The sequence below is a fragment of the Myotis lucifugus genome, unplaced genomic scaffold, assembly GCF_000147115.1.
Source record: "Myotis lucifugus unplaced genomic scaffold, Myoluc2.0 scaffold_373, whole genome shotgun sequence".
In the NCBI taxonomy this organism is placed as follows: Eukaryota; Metazoa; Chordata; class Mammalia; order Chiroptera; family Vespertilionidae; genus Myotis; species Myotis lucifugus.
In genome coordinates this window covers 507,686-529,397 of record NW_005871421.1, presented here as the reverse complement: position 1 = coordinate 529,397, position 21,712 = coordinate 507,686, and the positions used below count along the sequence as shown (strand labels likewise).

At 40.8% G+C, this 21,712-nt stretch overlaps 1 protein-coding gene across 1 annotated transcript in view; it reads right to left on the bottom strand.

The window, feature by feature from the left end:
- Positions 1–21,712, bottom strand: part of PACS1 (phosphofurin acidic cluster sorting protein 1) — a 97,977-nt gene that overhangs the window by 26,642 nt on the left and 49,623 nt on the right. The window contains exons 2-4 of the mRNA XM_006101590.3: positions 10,944–11,031; positions 1,448–1,537; positions 222–347 (exon numbers count right to left, since the gene is read on the bottom strand). Of these exons, the coding sequence (XP_006101652.1) occupies positions 222–347; positions 1,448–1,537; positions 10,944–11,031 (304 nt within the window). The remainder of the gene's footprint in view (positions 1–221; positions 348–1,447; positions 1,538–10,943; positions 11,032–21,712) is intronic.

Sequence of the window (21,712 nt, the reverse complement as noted above, 5' to 3'; positions counted from 1 at the left end):
AGCTTGAAATTTTTTTAAGTTAAAGAAAGAACTTGATGTGTAGGAGAAAGTACTTGAAAAAAGAGGTATAGCCTGCATTTCCAATATAAGAATTAACTTATCAAATGAAACACCTGCCAGCAGGCTGGGAAAATCATTTGCTGGGCTTTCATGGCTGGGCCTGATGTGTCTCTCAGACAATGGTTTAAAGGCCGACCGTCTGGAGACTGTGCTCCTCTCACCTCTGCCATGTTGATGAGTCCCACGGCCAGGGTCTTATAGCCCAAGATAGTCCGGTTCTTGTAACGCTTTCTCCTTTGCAGCATGATCTGCAGTTTGTTGGCATCTCGCTTCAGGAAGTGAGGGTACTGCCAAGTACAAAATAGAGTCAGGCATGATTAATGAGCAACTGGGTCCTTGGTGGGATCGGTCCTGCTAGAGGGCACACATCTTTCTGTGCTTCCCCATCTCCTGTCTGTTCACAGGGGAGTGATGGGGTGAGGGAAGTGTCACTGAATTGTTGCTGGGGGTCTGATTCTGCTTGGTGTCTGGCTTCCACTCTGCAGCTCTGCAGTGCAAAAGAACAAAAATAGACCAAAGAGAAGACCACTTGATGAAAAAGGGGTCAATTCATTAAGAAGACTTACTCCCACATGTTTATATACCTAATAACAGAGCTTCAAAATGCATGACCATGCAAAACCTGTGCCTCACTTAGGGCCTTCACAGTTTATACTTACAGTTCCTTCTGCCCCCCGTCATCCTGTGACTGGCGGTTTCCTAATATCCAGCTCTCAGCTCAAATACTTCCTCCTCCTCCTCCTCCCACCACCCTATCCTTCTCTAGCCCATTACCCAGTTTCCTCTCCTTCACTGTCCTCTCCTCATTGGAAATTATCTTGTTCTCTGATGACTATCTTGCCCGTCTTTTTCACTGCCGAGTCTCCACTGTCTACAGCAGTGCCTGGCAGAGAGCACATATTCAGTAAACTGCCTCTTTCCTTGCCATATGCTCAGGTGTTTTCTCCATGCATTCAATTTGGCCTACTGGGATTATGATGAAAGACAGACATAAGGAGGAGAAGGGAATGGATGGAGATTACAAGATGAGGGCAAAATGGTCGTGTGCTGTGGATCACTAAGAGGTGATGGGGCAGAGCGTGGTAGGACAGGTGAGCTCACAGCCTTATCTAAGGAAAGGAAAGAGAAGAATGAGACACGGTGTATTTTTCAGCAGCCCATCTGGGTTTTGGCATCTTTATTGTGCGTGGCTGGCTAAGTGACTGCTTTGGCCCTCCAGGCTAGCCATGGGAGCTCTGGGTGACTTTAATCCATTCCTGCTACGGCTAGTTCACTGGGTGACTTTCATTCATGAGGCTATGTCTGCTCTTGGATAAAACGGTTTCCTGATTAGAGGGCTGTCTAGGGACTAGGACTGGACATGGCATATTAGTGAGCAGATTCTCACCTGAAGGGAGAAGGTTAACTGGAGTTCTGTTTCCACCAGTCCACTGGATGGAAGGATGATCTCATTGGAGCGAAGAATCCTTTTTGAACCCTGAAACCAAGAAAAAACTAAGTCAAAGCCGTGTCACTAAAAATCTGACTAAAAGAAATACTATGTTTGCAAACAACTTTAAAAAACTCTACATTCTTATCAGTCTTTGTTGTATTAGAATTAAGGCACCACCACCATAAGGTATACTGTATGTTGTTACTGTACTGTATGTTTACAAAGGGTTTTCACATTAAAATGGTTTGTTATTGCATTTGAGTTTTCCCAATACTCTGGAGGAAGAGGCAAGCAGGTACCAGTCCCCCAGGGTGTGGAGTGACCTCTCCACGCTCACCTTAGCCTGCCTCTTCCTCTCTAATTGACATTTCAGCAGCACTGTCCTTTCTGTGTGTTTTTTTTCTCTTCTCAGATGCTCTTTCAGGCTTCTGTACACAGCAAACCAACTTGTCTTTCAGGTCTCAGCCCACCTATATTTTTTTTTCCAGGAAACTTTCCTTTTAGCCCTCCCTCCCCCTCCAACTTCAACTGTATTAGACACTGCAGTGTTTTTAGCTCTAAAAAAATAATATAGTTACGCAGGAGGATCTGAGGAATGCCAGTAAATTTCTATAAACGATTTTTTTTAAGTTGAGGTCTGATCTGAACACAGTGAAGTGCCCAGGCTGATGAGTGGACAGATGCACACACTGTGTAACCCACATCCGTATCAAGATGTAGAACACTTCTATTGCTCTGGAAAATCCCTCTGAACCTTCCCAATCTTGCACCCCTCCCAGAGGCAGGTACTGCTCTGATTTCCTTCACAAAAGATTAGCTTGGTCTGTTCTAAAATTTCACAGAAATGCAACCATCAGTATACACTATTCTGCAAGGGCTTCTTCTGCCCAACATAATGCATTTGAGGTCAATACAGGTTGTTGCGTGTACCATTCATTCCTTTTTATAACTAAGTAGAATTCTGTTCTAGGAACATGGGTACCACACTTTGTTTCCGCATTCTCCTGCTGCCGAATATTCACATTTGGGTTGTTTCTAGTTTGGGGTATTACGGCTAAAGCTACTGTTCTGTACAAGTCTGTGGGGACGTGTGTTTTGCTTTTTCTTGGGCAAACGCCTAAGAGAGGAATTGCTGGGTCTCAGGGAGATGCATGTTTAACTTTATGAGAAACCGCCAGACTGAGTTCCACTCCAGCAGCCCCACAGCTTCATTAGCACTCGGTAAAGTTGATTTGTGGATTCTAATGGATGCGCTCAGTGGAATATCACGGGTTGGAATTTGCATTTCCCTGGCAAGTAACAATATTGAGAACGTTTTCATTAGTTTATTGCTTATTTGTAAATTTCCACTTATGAAGTACGTATTTCATCAAATGTCTTTGCCCAGGTTGCTTATCTTGTCATTAAGGTGTAAGTTTTTAAACTTATACATGACATTGTCAGATATATGTACTGTAAATATTTTGCCTATTCATTTTCTTAATAATAAATATTTTGCCTATTCATTTTCTTAATAATAATTTGATGAATTATTTAATTCTGATCTAATCAACTTTATTTATTTTTTTCTCTTATGCTCAATGCATTCTGGGTCCCAGCTGAGAAATCTTTGCCTACTCCAAGGTTGTGAAGTTATTCTGCTGTATCGGAGCAGATATTCTGCTATTTTTTCCTTTAGAAATTAAAATTTTTATTTTTTACTTTTAGGTTTCTTATCCATTGCTAATTTTTAAAAATAAAATGCATTTTACAATGTTTTGTAATTAGAATAGCATTATACCAATTAAAATAATAAAGGAAACTGCTTTATCTGTTAGACAATGCTTTTTGTAGAAACCTCTATTACAAACAAGAATCTTGACAAAGTTTTCACCTGAGTTTATTTAGGCTTTTAAGAAATCTCTGTAAAATGAATCTCAGAAATGCTGAGATAAGCCAAAATGTGGTTTACATATATTTCTGCCAGGGGTAGAAGACATCTGGCATGATCTGGAGGTATTTCTAGTTGTTAGAACTGGTGTGTGTGCGCCTGAAGACCCTGCTTCCTGGTAGCCCTCTCAGATGGTGGCTGCTCTTCTCCCACAACCCACCTACCGCTGGGCATGGAGGTGGCGCAGGTATCCTCTTGCTCATCACCAGCTACAGAATGTTCTCCCTTCCACCTCCCTAAAAACTCCCCCTTTGAACTGATGTCATAAGACTATATTATCCTCTATTCCTTGCTGTTGCTGTCACCTAGAACTGCCAGTCATTCCTGCTCATGTCGTGATTGTGGCTCCTCACTCACTGTTTCTCTCCCCAACACTACTCCAGTCATAACTCTATGATTTCAATATACATATGATCTTTCCAACAGCCTGACCTCTAAATCCCAAGTTCTTCTCTTCCAATGATCTTGTCCTCAAACTTGTCCTAGTCACTCACTATCTCACTCACTCACTCACATGATCATATTATAAGCAATACTTAATCTCAGTTTTATGCATCCCACTCACTCTCTATTGGCACTTCCTATCTTTTCAGCTCATTCTCTCTAGTTTGTCAACAATGATAATCCTTCAAACTCACCAAAGCCTACAATCCATTGATCCTCCCATCCGTTCATTCCCCGTCATGTCCCTGTTGTTCCTGCTTTCCTCGTTACCCTAAGCTTCCATGCCATCATCAATCTTTATAAGCATGTCCTTGCCCATGCCCTTAACTCCTTTGCCTGCTATTGTTCTGAGTACTCATTTGGTAAATTACAACCCTGTTTAATTCCAACTGCACCAGCTGAACATGCCTGGAGAGAATCCTATAATCAGGCTAACTGTTCTGACTTTAAATTTATGACCCCGAATCTTCATGCTGCCCTGCAATCACACTGCATTCTCCCAAGTCCTTCCATTTTCTAAGCCAATAACCTTGATTCCTGAGAAAACTGAAAACCAGGAAAAGAGCTCCCACAGCTCCCGCCACACCCACCCACTTCCTGACCACCTTTGTACTCACACCCTCCTCCCTCCTGGGACACAGATGAAACCCTGCTCCTGTCCTGTCAATCGTCCTCCTTGGATCTCATCCCTTCTCACCTACTCAGACTGTTCTAGCCATTCTTTGCTCGCCTACATAATCAACTTTCTTCTCTATTCTGAATCATTTCCCTTAACAATAACATGCCATTATTTCTTTTTTTTTTAAGTCCTCTCTTGTCCCCACATGCCCTGCTGACTACCACCCCTACCTCACTTTCCTTTTATAGCAAACTCAAGAGTTGTCTATTTTTGCTGTCTTGAAGGCTTCTCCCATTTCCTCTTGAATGCATCCCAGTCAGCCTTCCTATACCACCATTCCACCAAAACTGCCACTGACAAGGTCTCGGCTAACCTCCACTGGAGGAACTGACGCTCTGTTCTCACCTTCCTGAACCTATCTGCAGCTCTGACAGAGCCCATCACCCTCTGAGTCAGCAACACTTCCTTCACTTGGCTTCCAGAACGCCACTCGCCTGGATTTCCTCTTACCCTCTTGCTGCTCTTTCTTGGTTTCAGGTCCTTCTTCCCCATGACTTTTTAATATTGGGGTGCCTGGCACCTCAATCCTTAGACCTGTCCTCTCCTTTATATGCACTCCACTCCTGATGATCTCATCTAACTTATGGTCTCAAATACGTCGATGACTCTCCAAATGACTTCTCTCCCCCACATCTCTCTCCTGAACTCTAAACTCATACATTCGACTCTCTTTTCGATATCTCCTCCTGGATGTTTAATAGGCATCTCAAACATAATATGATAACCTGAAATTTGGACTTTCCCTCCAAACCGGTTGCACCACAGTCTTCCACATCTTGCCTAGTGGCATTTTCACCCTATCAGTTGCTTACTCAAAAATTCCGCCACCTCTTCAGAATCACTGTTGTAGCCTATTAACTGGTCCTCCTGGCTCCTCTTTCAGTCTACTCTCCACACAGCAGCCAGAGTGGTCTTATCACTTTTCTGTTCAAGCGAATCGGTTCAAGCAAAACCCTCCAATTCACACAGAATGAAAGCCAGAGACCTTGCAATAATCTGCACACATCCTCTCCCCCTCCCTGTTCAACCTCATCTCCTACAGCTCTCACTTCTCCCCACCCTCACTGGCCTCCCCCTCCTTCTTCTTGATTCTGCCAGACATGCCAAACACAAGCAGCCCAGACACACTCCTGCCTTAGAGTCCTGTCATGGCGTTTGCCTCTGCTTGGAATGCTCTTCCTTCAGATATCTGCATGGCTCCCTTCCTCACTTCCTTCAAAGTCTTCTCAATGAGGCCTACCTTGACCAACACATATAAACTATAATTTGTAACCCCCCACTCTCACTCTGCATGCTCCATCCTCTTTCTCTTATATGATTTACTTACTTCCCCAACAGAACATATCACCTTCCAATAGCAGCAGTCCGCATTATCATCACTATCCAAATATGTGCTATAAACATTTCTATCCTAAATACATTATCTGGATTGCAAACCTGTTAAAGTGAATTGCATATGCAGGTAACAGGACGTAGGGTACAGTGCAGTCATGGCTCTGGTACTTTTATTTTTTTTTATTTTTAAAATATATTTTATTGATTTTTTACAGCGAGGAAGAGAGAGGGATAGAGAGTTAGAAACATCTATCAGCTGCCTCCTGCACACCCCACACTGGGGATATGCCCGCAACCAAGGTACATGCCCTTGACTGGAATCGAACCCGGGACCCTTGAGTCCGCAGGCCAACGCTCTATCCACTGAGCCAAACTGGTCAGGGCGGCTCTGGCACTTTTAAAGTGTGATGTATTTCTGCTTCCATCTTTCCCACCCTCTCCAAAGACTAAGCCCTTCATGGGTCCCAATACTCGCTTCTTCCAGGTGCCTGGGATACCAACTTGGGTCCAATTTAAAAATTATCTTTAGTATCTTTATGTCTCATTTAAAATCTATATAATAGTATACCTTCATTTGCAGTATAGAAGCAAAACAATTTATATCTGATACTATAGGACCATTACTTACAGCACATAAAAATACCCATTAATAAGTATTAATATATTAAAAATTAAGTCACTGGTGTTTTATTTTTATTTAATTTTTAAAAAATTTTATTGGTTTTGGAGAGACAGACAGAGAAACATTAATTTGTTGTTCCACGTATTTATGCATTCATTGGTTGATTCTTGTATGTGTCCTGCCTAGGGATTGAACCCACAATCTTGGCATAAGGGGATGACACTCTAACCAACTGAGTTACCCGACCAGGGCATCACTGGTGTTTTAAATTCTTTTTTAAATAAAACTATTCTCAGTGGATTGTCATACAGATATTTAAGAGTGCTGAAGTGGGAAAAAAAAGTGCTCTAGTGGTATTTCAGGAAATAGGCTGAGGTTTTATTTTGTTTTAAAATATTTTATTGATTTTCCACAGAGAGGAAGGGAGAGGGATAGAGAGTTAGAAACATCGACGAGAGAGAAACATCGATTGGCTGCCTTCTGCACACTCCCTACTGGGGATGTGCCTGCAACCAAGGTACATGTCCTTGACTGGAATCGAACTTGGGACCCTTGAGTCCGCAGGCCGACGCTCTATCCACTGAGCCAAACCGGTCAGGGCTAGGCTGAGGTTTTAGATGTCTGAAAATGCATTGCTATTTTTCCCATTTAAATAATGGAAGAGCCAAAACCGGTTTGGCTCAGTGGATGGAGCGTCAGCTTGGCGGACTGAAAGGTCCTAGGTTTGATTCCGGTCAAGGGCATGTACCTGGGTTACGGGCACATCCCAGTGGAGGTGTGCAGGAGGCAGCTGATTGATGTTTCTCTCTCATCGATGTTTCTAACTCTCTATCTCTCTCCCTTCCTCTCTGTAAAAAATCAATAAAATATATTAAAAAATAAATAAATAATGGAAGATAGACTTCTACCATCCAAATGTTTTTAAGAATGGATTAAAGTTCAAGGAAAGCCTGGATATAAGTTTTTTATTTATTATGTTTATTGTCTCTTTCTTTCTACTACAATAATTTTAAACTCTTCAGTCTCAGTATCTTTTTAAACTCTTAAAAATTAGAGGACCCATCAGCAGATGAATGGATTAGAAAACTGTGGTACATCTACACAATGGAATACTATGCTGCTGTAAAAAAGAAGGAATTCTTAGCATTTGCAACAGCATGGATGGAACTGGAGAGCATTATGCTAAGTGAAATAAGCCAGTCAGAGAAAGATAAATACCACATGATCTCACTCATTTATGGATAATAAAGACCATTATAAACTGATGAACAAAAATAGATACAGAGGCACAGCAGCATTGAACAGACTGTCAAACTACAGTGGGAAGCCTGGGGAGGGTTGGGGGGGAAATAAGAGATCAATCGAAGGACTTGTATGCATGCATATAAGAATAACCAATGGACACAAGACACTGGGGGGTATGGGAGGCCAGGGGAATGTCAAGGGGGGCAAAAAAGGAGACATATGTAATACTCTTTGTAATACTTTAAGCAATAAAACAAAATTATTGAGGATCCAAAAAACTTTTGTTTATGCAGGTATTTCTATCCATATTTACCACATTAGGAATTAAAACTGAGATATTTAAAAATACATATCAATTCATTTAAAATAACTATAATAAGCCTACTATATGTTTACATAAAAATATTTTTATGAAAAATATCTTTTCCAAAACAAAAATAATTTATAAGATGGCATACAACTATACTGGGATATAATCCAAATGACACCCAATTCACCCATTTAAAGTATACAATTCAATGGCTTTTAGTGTATTTAGAGTTGTGCATAACACAATCAATTTTAGAACATTTATCACCCCCAAAAGAAACCCCATATTCTTTAGCTGTTTCTCTACCAACTTAATCACCCCCGGTCCCTACCCCGAGGCAACCAGTCATTTACTTTCTGACACTGGATTTGCCTGTTCTGGACATTTCACATAAATGGAACCATATAATATGTGGTCTTTTGTGACTGGCTTCTTCCATTTAGCAGAATGTTTTCAAGGTTCATCAACACAGCCTGCTGTTCAGTCGTCTCTCACTAACCCCCATGCTGGCCTGGTCGCCCCATACAGTCTGCTTGTTCAGTCGTTTGGTCGTCTCTCACTAAGCTCCCTGCCGGCCTGGTCGTAGGCAGCCATCTTGTGAGGGTGTGAGGGTTAATTTGCATATTACCATTTTATTATAGGTAGGATTAGTAAAAAATATTCTGTTATTTCCTTTGAAGTGACAGTTCAAGAAAATATCTTCTGAATACCCAAGTCTGAATAATCAGTTTGTCTGTAAGCCCTTCTCTCAAAGTGAAAATGGTTCCATGAAAAAGCAGTGACTTTAACTCATTGCACAAGCACTTGTCCCCGAGATGACAGCATTCTTCGCTAGGAAGCAGAAGTGCTTCATGCATATTACCCATTTTATCACACAGAATATTAGAAAGGCACAGAGTACAGGGTTGAGATATAGTAAATTAGCCATTTTTACTATTTCTTCAAGGACATTCTTAAGCAAAACTGGCCCTTTCTCGCTTCCTTTGAGTGTGATGGTAAACAATGCAATAACTACTGGTACAACCTGGGGCAACTGCCTTGCTGTGCACTGAGGACCTGCTGCTTTACCCACCATTGCCCACTTCAATGCAAATGTCACCACAAGTGGAAAGAGCAAATAAGGCCACAGTATTATCATGAAGATCACTTCAACCTTGTGTCTCTCCTGAAAGGGGTTTAGGGAGCCCAGAGTCTGCAGACCTCATTTTGAAAACTGCTACTCTACCAGACACAAAGGTCCTTCAGGCAGGGATTTTGGTCTGTTTTGTTCACTGCTGTACCTAGCCCCTGTGCCTCGAACAATGCTTGGCATATAATAGATGCTTAATAAATATGTATTAAATGATAACATCTGTAATTACTTTCAACTGCTTAGAAATAAAGCAATAAAATTCAGAATATTTGCAGTTTTTTGGTATAATTTAAAATTTTATAGAATGTTAAATATTTAACCAGGAAATAAATTATTTCTTTTGGCAAAGGCATTTAACTGCAGGACGGTAAGAGCAGCAGGGAACTTTCAAAACCATACCAACAGTGTCTGCGCTAGAAAGCAACAGCTTTTAGCAAAGGAAACAAGCCCTGCCCATTCCCCCCAAAGTGGGACACTGCCTGTGACCTAGAAACGGGTGCAAAACCAGGAAAGGAGGGAAAGATACTGAAAGCTCCCACCTGCACGGACTTGCCCCACACTTTCTTTTCCGCCCCTCGTGTCTGCGTATGTTTCACAGACTTTGGAAGAATTATGCACAAAAATGAACAGGGAGTAAGAGTATAAGGTGGGACACAAAGGAATTCATAACAAGTAATTTAAATGTTTTAACTTTTGAGATCTAAATGAAGAGACTTTTATCTCAGAAACAAAGCAAAGGACCTCAGTGCATGGTTCACATACTGTGAGTGCTATAGATGTGGATGTTAATGAAGCCAATGGTAGTACAAAAATTGCTGCATGATAGTTGGTCTGGCTAATAAAATATTCCGGTTAGTAGGGAGTTACCATATAGTTCACCATTTTTTAATGACTAAGAATTAAATAAATTAATTAAATAAATACACCACTCTTAAGCTGAAGAATTCAATAACTATTTAATGACTCCAGAGGCATTTGAGAATCTCGGTAAACTCTAGGGAGTCGTCATTAGAGAAGACTTATCAGTTAAGAAGGTCTGGTAATGGTGTTTAGTGACCACGTAAATTACCAGCTCTTTAGTTTCTAGTCCCACTTCTGCCACTCAGTAATTAGCTGGCAACAGATAAATTCCTTAACTTCTTTGTAGTTCACTTTTCCCTTTTTCCCGGAAATTCAGAAATGCTTAGAATATGAAGGTATGTGAAATATTTTGGGTCCTTTGAAGATACTGAGTCAAGAATAGGGAGTTAAATGTGAAGATTATCCAGAATATAAAATATCCCAGTAAAATTTTAATCTCTAATTCTGAAATAATAACCTATAAATTTCTCCTACCCTATAGAAAACCTCCAAAGAAAACCCCAACCCTTGTATCTGCTTGGCCTATAAATCCTGGGATAAAGGCCGAAACTGATACAAGCCACCCTCGCAGTTTCTGAATGGTTTACCAAGTATGTACTTTAGCATCTGCATCACTTGGCCTTCACAGTAACTTTGTTAGATAGGCAGGGCAGAAAGAGCCGTTTTTATTCTCCAGATGAAGAAATTAAGGTTTAGAAAAATTTAGTGCTTTAACTAAGAGTCAGCACTGGGATTCGAGGAGGTCTCACAAGCTCAATTGTCTTTCCACGTTGCACTTACTTTTCTGAGCGAAGGGAGAGAGGTGGTCCCCATCAGCATTTCTGAAGCCCTAACAGTGGGCAAAAGTTATCCAGCTTCTTCAAACCCTGAACAAACAATCCTGCTCAACTCACCTGTAGTTTCACAGCAATGACCACTGAGTTAAGATCTTTGTCCATTTCTTTGAGCATGACCAGCTTCTTCAGGGTCAAGCTGAATAGCCTAGACAAATTTAGAGAAAGAAGATCCAGTCAGACATAAGGAACTTATGAGAAAAGAGTTATTGGCATTCTGTCGGGGAAACACTGCTTTATCTCAAGTAAAAATGTCAGAATGCCATTCTCAGTCCAAACTGTGTCTTCCTTTAGTAAATGAGCACCCGCCCCTTTTATCTAACTGTTGTACTTGAGAAATGTCAAACAGGTACATTATCCCATCAACCTCCGGGGTGCCCATACACATCAAGCCAAAACCAACATGTATGGTATTGAAAGAACAGAAAACAAGATCAATGGAACAGACCAGAGCATCCAGAAACAATCCCACAATTATACAAAAACTTGATATAAGGGCAGTATTAAAATAACTGGGAAAAGAATAAACTCTGAAATAAGAAAATTTGGATCCTATCTCACACAATATATAAAAATAATCTCTAGGTGGATATTAAATACTTAATTGTAAAAGGCAAGATTTTAGGAAAAATATGGGCAATATCTTTCTGACTCTGAGGTAAGAATGGATTTCTTAAATAAGACACTGAAAACACTGAGAAATTCAATTATATTAAAGCTAGTGGCCCAGTATACGAATTCATGCATACTGAAAGGAAATTAATTAGAAGAAATATTTTAATATCGCTATTTGCCCTTTCTCTATAATAGGTCAACCAAATTCACGATCGATAATGACAGACCGAAACACACGCGTGTGATTGGCACCAGCGAGAGCTTTATATGCATTGTGCATGTGCGAGTCAACTTAGCTTTATGTATATATAGAATAAACTTGCTTAATTAGACCTGCTTTCTGATGTAGCTAAACTTTTTCCAGCTCAGTGAAGCACCCCAACTTCTCTTTCAGGTAATTGTCAGCAACACAGCAGTAAATATCAACACGAAGCAGATTATTATTATAGATCATGCAGGGAGAACAAAGGGTAAAATATTTAACTGCAGCAGTTTTTGACTATGTTCTGCACAGTGAGAAAACCTGAAATCATTTTCAAGGTCCACCATTTCTTACTTCTTTTCAGTCGGGTCAAGTTTCTAAACTTTGTAAATCTCCGTTTTCCGGCTAATGAAAAGAAAATAGGACTCTACTGAGTCTCCTATCTACCTACTCCAGGACTTCTGTGAGGATCAAATGAGATGAGGCACAGGAAAACGCTTCACAGACATTCGGTTAAAGTGTGAAATGTTTGCACCTGGCTATAAAACAGGCTGTGTTCCTGGGCTGAAGAAACTGCAAGGAGGCTAGTCATGGCTAGGGCGAGGAAGTCGGCATTGCTACGTGACATCATTACCCAGCGTCCACAGCAACTGTTTCCAGGCTAGGCTGGGCTGTGGGCTGCATTTTGCGCCTTGGGGTCTTGGCAGTGTCAGCTGCGATTTGGTGGGCTGTTGCTCTGGGGTGGTGGCGGGGCCTATGTCCCACTTGGGGGAAGCTGAGTGTTGCTTTGTGGGCGACAGGTCCGCGGTGCCATTTCTCTGTGCGTGTAACAGCAGCTCCTGCATTGAGCGTCTGCCCTCTGGTGGTCAGTGTGCATCACAGCAACTGATCAGATGGTCGGACACTTAGCATATTAGCCTTTTATATATATACTGGGAATTTCTGTTCATCAGGAGACACCACAGGATTAAAACACAAATCATGAACTTGGAAAAGATATTTGAAACTCATAATACTGATAAAGGATCTAGTATATAAAGAATTCCTATAATTCAATAAGAAAAAGACTGGCAAACCAATAGAAAAGTGGGTAAAAAGATATAAACAGATGTTTCATGTTTCCAGAAACGTCTAGCCACTAATGGCTAATAAATACTAGTATACAAAAATATGCTCAACCTCATTAGGAATCAGGGAAATGCAAATTGAAATCAAAATATCATTTTACACCCACAAAATTGGCAAAACTATTGGGTGAAGATGTGGCGTAATGGGAACTCATATGCTGCTAGTGGGAGTATCAGCTGGACATTTAGGCACTTAGGAAACTGTCAGGCATCATCTTGTGAGGCCATGTGTGAAATCCAGGATTCAGCGATTTCGCTTTTGGAGAATGCTTGCCCTGTGAACCAGGAGACGTATACAAAAGTGCCCATAGTCTTCATGAGCTATATGGCTGCGGGTAAGTTACATCATCTTCCCATGCCACTATTTCCTCATTTGTAAAATGAGGATTGTCATATCAACCCAGAGGCTTGTTGTGAGGATTCATATGTATAAAAGCACTGAGAATAGTACCTGTCCCACAGTAAGCTCTCAGTAAACTAGGTATTACTTATGTTATGCTCATCAGAACCCAAATGTGCACTGTTAGAAGAGTGGGCGATAAACTGGGGTATATTCATACACTCAAGTGCTATCATCCTGCAGTGAAAATGACTTCAACATGCATTAATCTCAAAACACAATACTTAGTGAAAACAAAGTTGCAGAAGACTACGTAGAGTACGATACTGTATCAAATTCAAAACCAAGCAAAAATAAACTACAAATTGTCTTGGGAAGTACATAGAGGGGAACCTGTAAAGAGCATGAGGATGAAACGTAAGACGAGGTTGGCACGTGTGAAGGAAACAAAGAAGGCGAGTGTGTCTGCGGCCCAGGGAATGGGGAGAGCAGTAAGATGTGAGGTTTGAAAGGCAAATGGAGGCTGGTTTTGATGGGAGGCCAATGGAGAATTATAAACAAGTGAATGATATAAAATGATTTGCGCAAGCTCACTCTACTGCTGTGTGAATAATGGACCATGGAAAGGAGAGGGTGGAAACAGGAGGACCTGTCGGAGGCTGTTGCTGGGGTCAGGTGAGAAGAAAGGAGGTTTGATCTGGGGCAGTAGCAGTGGAGATGATCAGAAGGGTGGAATTCAGGAACATTCTGGTAGAACTGATAGAACTTGCTGATAAACTGAAAGAGGGTATAGGGAAAAAGCTCAGAGGTTTCTGAGTTTTTGGCTTGAGCAACTGAGTGGATGGATGGTGGTATTTATTGTTTACTGAAAAGAGGGAAACGGGGAAGTTTTTTGGTGATTAGGGCAGAAAGTCAGGTCATTATTAAGTTTGAGACAGCTTAAATATCCAACTGGGAAAATTAAAGTAGGCAGCTAGCTATGAGTCCTGAGATCTAGGGAAAGATTAGGCCAGAGACACAGCATAAAGATGTTTAAAGCAATGGAGATCGCTGAGGTCTTCAGAGGAAAGTTCCAATTTTAAAAAAAAGCTAAGACCGGAACCCCAGGCGTGTCAATGCTTACAAGTCTGGCAGCAGAGAAAGGTCCAGCAAGACAGACTGAGAAGCTTCCAGTGAAGTAGGGAAAGAATGTGCCCCCAAGAACCTAGAGAAGAAAATGCTAAGATGTGTCAAATGCTTCTGAGAAGTAGCCAAGGTCAGAAAACTGATCATTGATTTGGCAAAACGGAGAATACTGGGGACCACAATAGGAGATGCTTCAGTGGAGGAGTAATAAACAAAAGCTTTGAAGTATCCCTTCCCCTCGGAAATGTGAGCAGTTGCAGATGAAGGTGAGGACAGAGAACAAGATTTCAAGCTGGCAAAAAAGAGCAATGTGGTACAGAAAGGGAGCTCTGTGGCCATGCTGACCAGCGTGAGTCTAACAACTCATGTTTTCTAGCATCTGGCTGCTTATTAAGATGTCAGGACCAAATGGTCTTATCAAAGACCACTGTGGTTCTCAGCATTCCCCAGGGAAGAGAGAAATTTTTATCTGAGAATGTAGGGAAGAGAGGTGACTGGGGACCTGGATGGGTTAAGTCAACAAATATGTATATATTTTAATTTAAGTACCTCTGGTGTCACTAGAATGATATACAAGGAAAATGAGACATAGCGTACAATTACCCAGAGTTTCAATTATGCCCTACCATATCATTATCCCCGGGTCATTGCACTGTTTTTCTTAATCCTTACCCGAGGATATGTTTTTATTGATTTTAGAGAGAGGAGGAGGGGGAGAGAAACATCTATCAGCTGCCTCCCCAATGCGCCCCGACTGGGCATTGAACCCAAAACCTTTTTAGTGTAGGGGATGATGCTCCAACCAACTGGCCAACCCAGCTAGGGCTCCTTGTACGATTTTTATAATCACATAGATGAGGAGTTGATCCATTATCTCCTCCATAATGAGACTAGAATGATAAACTGAATAACACAAGGAAGAAATCTTTACTCTGTAAAGTTCAAAAAACGCACAGTCACAGCAAGAGGCTAGAACCAAAGATCTCTGATTTCATGTCCAATTGTGAAGGCATCACAGCCGTCCAGATCTTGGCGCTTCACAAAAACTGGAGGTTCAGGATGGAAACACCGAACTGCCGTCTGGCTCCCTTCCTTTTCTTATTTGCCTTCACTTTCCTTTATTCCCACCTCGCAACATCCAGCCTCTGGCAGATTTTAGAATGTTTACACAAACAAGAAAATTGGGTAATTTGGATTCAAGATGTCTTTCTTTAGACAACATTTTAAAAAGTGGGACATGTTGGGGGCTGAAACAGCTTGCCATTTTACCTTTAAATTATACATTTTTAAGTATGGTATAACCACTGGCTTCTTTTTTTCCAGAGATAATTCCATCTTTCTCTGATCTCCCTATCCATCCCACTCCTCCAGACTTTTGCTTCCAGAAAAAAACACCCACAGCTGCTATTAGGGTCAGGTAATAGTACAGGATAATCCCTGGGCATTCTTGATAAGGAACTTCAGAGAGAGGAACAAACGTCATCTTATTGTTGGAAACCACAAGGCTTCAAATAAGAATATGCTCCATACAGCTAGCTATTCAAAGACCTTCCACCTTAAAAAGGAGACCAGAATAAGAACGAACATTTTTCAAGTTCATTTCCTGGGACTGCAACATATGAAGTACAAAATTTAGAACTATGATCTGAAAAGTAATTTAGCTTTAGATTAGAAATGTTAGAGACAATAGACTAAAAAATAAAATAAAATGAGCCTTATCTCAAAGTAATTATAAATGTTATATGGGCTTGAAATACTGGGGTAAGAAGAACATCAGGTCAGACTTTACCAATAACTATTTTCAAAGGAAGAACCACCATCATTTTTTGTATTAATTTGAAAGAAAACTAACTTGTATCATTTTTAGTATGGTTTTTAAGTTATTCTCTAATGGAAAATTTAATGGATATGCTTATACATTTGCCTAATACAGACACACACACTCTGTATTTCTGTGTCTCCCTCTTCAACTTTTCTAAGGGCTCCAAATAAAAAGGGTCATTTTATTTTGCTTTTTGGGATTATCCTATATAATAAAAGAGCTAATATGCTAATTAGACTGGATGGCAGAACAACCTTCTGGAATGACCTTCCGGAACGACCAGTGAGCAGGGCCGTGAGGTAGCCGGGGCTTCGAGGGCCAAGTCCCTTGCACAAATTTCATGCATTGGGCCTCTAGTATCTATATAAATCAATTGCCCTCCCCCCAATTGATTACCTATAAAATTTTAAGATTCCTTACATGGCTTCACACAATAGATGCACAAGTCTTACAAAATATATTTTTGTGAGTCTACATAACAACTTTCCCTCCAACAACTTCGAATATGCCTTATTTTCATCTTTGACTGTATTAATTTCCGAGGGCTGTCATTTGTTAATTACCACCAACTTGGTGACTTACAACAACAGGAGTTTTATTCTCTCATAGTTCTATTGACTGGAAGTCCAAAATGAAGGTGTCAACAGGGCTGCATTCTACCTGAAGCCTCTAGAGGAGAATCCTTCCTTGCCTCTTACACTCGGTGGCTGGTAGTCCCTGGCATTCCTTGGCTTACAGACATATCACTCACTCCAATCTCTGCCTGTCTTCCCATAACCTTTCCTCTTGTGTCTCTGTGTGTCTCAAAACTCCCTCTCCTTTCTCTTATAAGGACATCAGTCATTGGATTTAGGGTCTACCCTAAATTCAGGATGACCTCATCTTGAGATCCTTAAGATCCTTAATTATATATCTGCAAAGACCCTATTTCCAAATAAGGTCACATTCACAGGTATGAGGGTTAGAACTAGACACATCTTTTCAGGGGGCCACTATTCAACCCACTATATGGATTAATGTTCATCTGATGGGGGTCCTAAAATAAAGTGTTTGCCTCTCATAGACATTCACCATATTCTTCCTAGAATCCAACTTGACTTGGGGAAAGCTATCATTTATAGGAAGTCAACAGTGAATTGATGCTCTGAATGCTCACTTTCTAACTTATTTATTTTTTATGTCCAAATAAGGATTTTTTTCTTTGGGAAGAAAACAAAGCAAATTGGATCTCTTCTTTCTTATCTAGCTGAGATTTCAAGTGGGAATTCATCCATTGTCCAATGGAATTAAAGGATCATTTTATTACTATTACCCACACTATACCATTCCTATTTCTACTTGAGTTTAAAACCTGCCACCTTTGGAAGGGAGAGGAAAAGAGGGATAGAAACATCAATGATGAGAGAGAATCATTGATTGGCTGCCTCCTGCACACCCCTTACTGAGGATCGAGCCTACAACCTGGGCATGTGCCCTGACCAGGAATTGAACTGTGACCTCCTGGTTCATAGGTCGATGCTCAATCACTAAGCCACACTGGCTGGACTTCGGCAGAGTTTTTACTCAGATGCTGGCCTCACCATTTCTGCAGTATTTTCTTGCTTCCAGGATTTCCATCTTAAATTTCCAGCTGTTCTTCTATCCCTGACCTCTCTTCTTTATCACCTCTTACCCGTAAGGCTGCAGTTTTTCATTGTCATTTCATTCCACTAAAGCCACTATGGAGTCTGGAGGAAACTCTTTGACAAAAAAAGCCATAATCTTTCAAGTTTCGCTCCTTCCAATTACAATTTTTAGGAGTCAACTCTCCTCTAGCATCTATCTGTTTTTGAATGCTTTTAGTAGTTTGTTTTATTTTTCCAGATTTTCTAATTTTTATCTGTGGGAGGATTTGAGCAACCACTTTAATCTACCTACTTTACTGGAAACTTCCTCTAACTCAACTGGGAATAATTTACAATTAAATGTACTTTTATGGTTTTTAAAAAATAACATCTTATCTTTAAAGCATAGTGCTATAAACAAAAGATTTATAAGTGAATGTTTTAAAGTAATGGATATTAACATTTCAATGGTAAAGTCTTCATTGTCCTTAGAAATTTATTAAGTCAAGCAGTCCATGTGCCACATGTAATAAAGTCAAAGGCAGAAAAGGCTTTGATCTGTTTTTCTATTTTAATGAAAAGGAAACAACATAAAACAAAATAGCCCAGGTCCCAAATTAAAGAAGCTAGAAACTGGAATTCTGATCCTAGAAAAATGAATCTTTTTCTCGCCTAGGAGTCACCACAACTCAGTCTGTTCTATATTTAGTAACTGGAGGACATGAGAAATAGAGCTCTTATTTGTTTTGGGTTTTGTTTTGATAGCCACAATGGTTATTTTTGGGGGAGGAGAAAGAAAAGAATGTGGACTGAGTAAACTGTACCATAGATTACAGTATTAAATTCCAACCTTCGTATGAAATAATTACTATTTATATGACTCTAATAAAGTGTAAATATTTACAAATGTGCAATGCATAATAGGAACAGAGAAATAGGATGGGGAGAAGTGAATAAATATGAATAAGATAAGTTTTGCTCCCAAATCCTATATAATAAAAACCTAATATGCAAATTGTCCTCTCAACTGGGAGTTCAACCTGGAGTTCGACTGCTCGCTATGACATACACTGACCACCTGGGGGTGATGCAAAACATGGTGGGCTTCAGTGACATGGTGTTGGCTGTGAGCGGCAGTGGAGGCATGGGCCCTGATGAGAGTGGGACCGCAGCAGGATGGTAGAGCAGGTGAGCGGGTGGTGCCAGGCCAAGGCAGGTGCGAGCGGGGCCTAATTGCACCACTGATCACCCCGCAGATGGCGACCAGCAGCAGTGGTGGGGGGCAGGGCTGCCACCGGCTCCTAGGCACTGAGGGAGCTGGGCGGGGGCCTGATTGTCCAGCAGACAGCGACCTATGGTGGCAGTGGGGGGTGGGGCCGCAACCTGGTTCCCAGGTGCTGAGGGAGCAGGGCAAGGGCCCAATGACTCAGGCAGAGGGGGACACATGGGAGCCCGAGGGCCCAGGTGTCGCCCAGGGCCCTGAGGTCAGCTGAGACCTGCCCTTCCACACCAGAGGCTCGCACTTAGATCGCCGCCAGGCCTAGGGACTGCACCCATGCACAAATTTCGTGCACCGGGCCTCTAGTATTTTTATAAGGAACTAAATAGACATGTTTTAAAAAAAAACAATAGAAGAGGAACACAGGAGGTGGAATGGAGGTAAAAGTGCTGCTTATAGACTGAGTACCTGATTCAGTAAACTTCACAATTCCAAATCACAGTGTTATGCTATGAGTAACTTCTTTCTTTTTTAACCCTCACCTGAGGATGTGTGTTTTACTGATTTTGTAAGAGAGAAACATCGATGTGAGAGAGAAACATCGATTGGTTGCCTCCTGTACTTGCCCTGACCAGAGATTGAACCTCCAACCTAGGTATGTGCCCTGACCAGGAATTAAACTCCCAACCTTTTGGTGTATGGGACACCACTACAACTGAGCTACCCAGCCAGAGCTGCTATGAAATGTGCTATGAGTAACTTTTTAAAAAGTGTCTCTGTGTGTGTGTGTTTACAAAGTATTACTGGTACACTGCAGAAAAAATACCTAATTTATTTTGAAAATATAAAGTGAAAAGAAACCTCTGGAGAGAATTATTGCTAAAAAGTCTGGGGGAAAAATGTGTGTATGTGGGTCCACCAACCTTTGAGCATATACTAGTTCTTTTGTGCTTCTTTTTAACCAAATGGATATTTTACAATTTACATTGATTAAGTGGACATCTTTCCATGTTAGTAATGTTCCTGGACTAAATCTGAAGAATCTGTCTCCTCCATGATATACAGCCATGATGTCTCTACTCAGTTGCCCTTTAAAAAAAAAAATTTTTTGTTATTTTTAAAACTGACTTCTAAGGACTGCCCCTGCATCTACACAGTTTAGTGACCAGCCAATAACTGGTTAAAGATTCAACTCACACATCGTGAGGCAGTTAGACTTCCAACCTCTGCCCGTGGAACTGTGTAGGGGTTATGGAATACAAAGTTCAGGTCTGACCCAACTCTTACTTTCTGCTGGGCCCTCCTGCATCTCTGTACATTTATTCACCTTCCCAGCCAACCAGGGATATGTGGATAACTTGAGACCTCTCCAGTCTTACCTGCATGTGTGCATAGGCTTCTAGTCGGTTGGGAATGTGTAGAGAGCTTTTCAAGCCTTTCTATGTCTGTGTCATTTCCAGGATCTCTGTTAAGTTTTAGCTTATGCACCAGTCTGTTACTTAACCTAATTGGGACAGCTATTTAGGCTACCAGAACTGCCTTGTTCAGTTGCCACTGAGATCATTACTCTTACTGACAATACCAATGGGCATGGGCTTTTCACTTTCTACTCCAAATCAAGTGGGCTTCCTCTAGCAGCCAAATTGCTAATTTTCATGGTCTGCCCCACCCTGAGAGAACTACTACACTAATGGGGCGGCGAGTAATCCCAGGCCAGAACATAAAAAATTCCCACTGTTCTTCCTTGAAGTTCAGCAGTTTCTTATGGATAAATGCTTCTTGATTTGTTGTTTGCATTTGTTCTATATCCAGAGGGCTGAAATTATTGTTTTTGACAACTCTGTCTAGCTTATTATTGTTTTTGGAGAAGTGATTTGCTGACTCCCTCACTCTACCCACCAAAGTCCTACCTCTGTCCTCAGCTACTTTTAAATCTTTCTTCAAGTGTGCCACTCAGTCACATGACACAAAATACATTATAAGTCCTGTGATATCATAAAGAAAAATGACCATTCCTCAGATCCAGTTGTCTTCCTACACTATTACATCACATACTTCTAGGCCTTGAGAAAGCAAAACATAACTTGCTAAAATATGGTTTTAAAGAACTCTATCTGGTTTAAAAGTAGACCAAATGACAGTTTCTTTCAAGTCTTATCTAGGTATCAGGAGCAGGTTTCACCATGATTCATTCAGGAAAGCAAGCTGCTTGGCTATTTTTGTTTTCCTTTCCTTAAGTCATGCGTTTTCTCTATGGGTTCATATCTGAAGTCAACCATAAGCCACTGAAAGTTGGTTACCTGATTTCTATATTTATCTGCACAAAATCAAACACAAGAATTATTTCCCTTGCCCTAATATATCTGTTCTCTTCCTCACGCGATACAGTTTCTCTTTGTAATAGAAATGGCTCCCACTGCTGTAACTTACCCTATTCAAACTGCAAAATATCACATGGCTGCTCTGGTCATTCAGCAAACTGGTATTATATTGTTAGTCTTCCCATTCTTTGATAAGAACTCAAGAAAAAACTAAATATAGTCAGTTATCAGAAAGAGGCAAACAGGAATCAAAGTTCAAGAATTTCTGACTCCTAGTTCTATGATTATAAACCTCCCCAAATTAAAAACATTTTTGAATACTGCTGCTATGTTGATACTGTAAGTTTTTTTTATTGCACACGTATATTTAACAATAGTTTTACATAGAATGCTAATAGCAATTTATATTATAAAGGATTTGAAATATTAATTTCATACCATAGTACATCTAAAA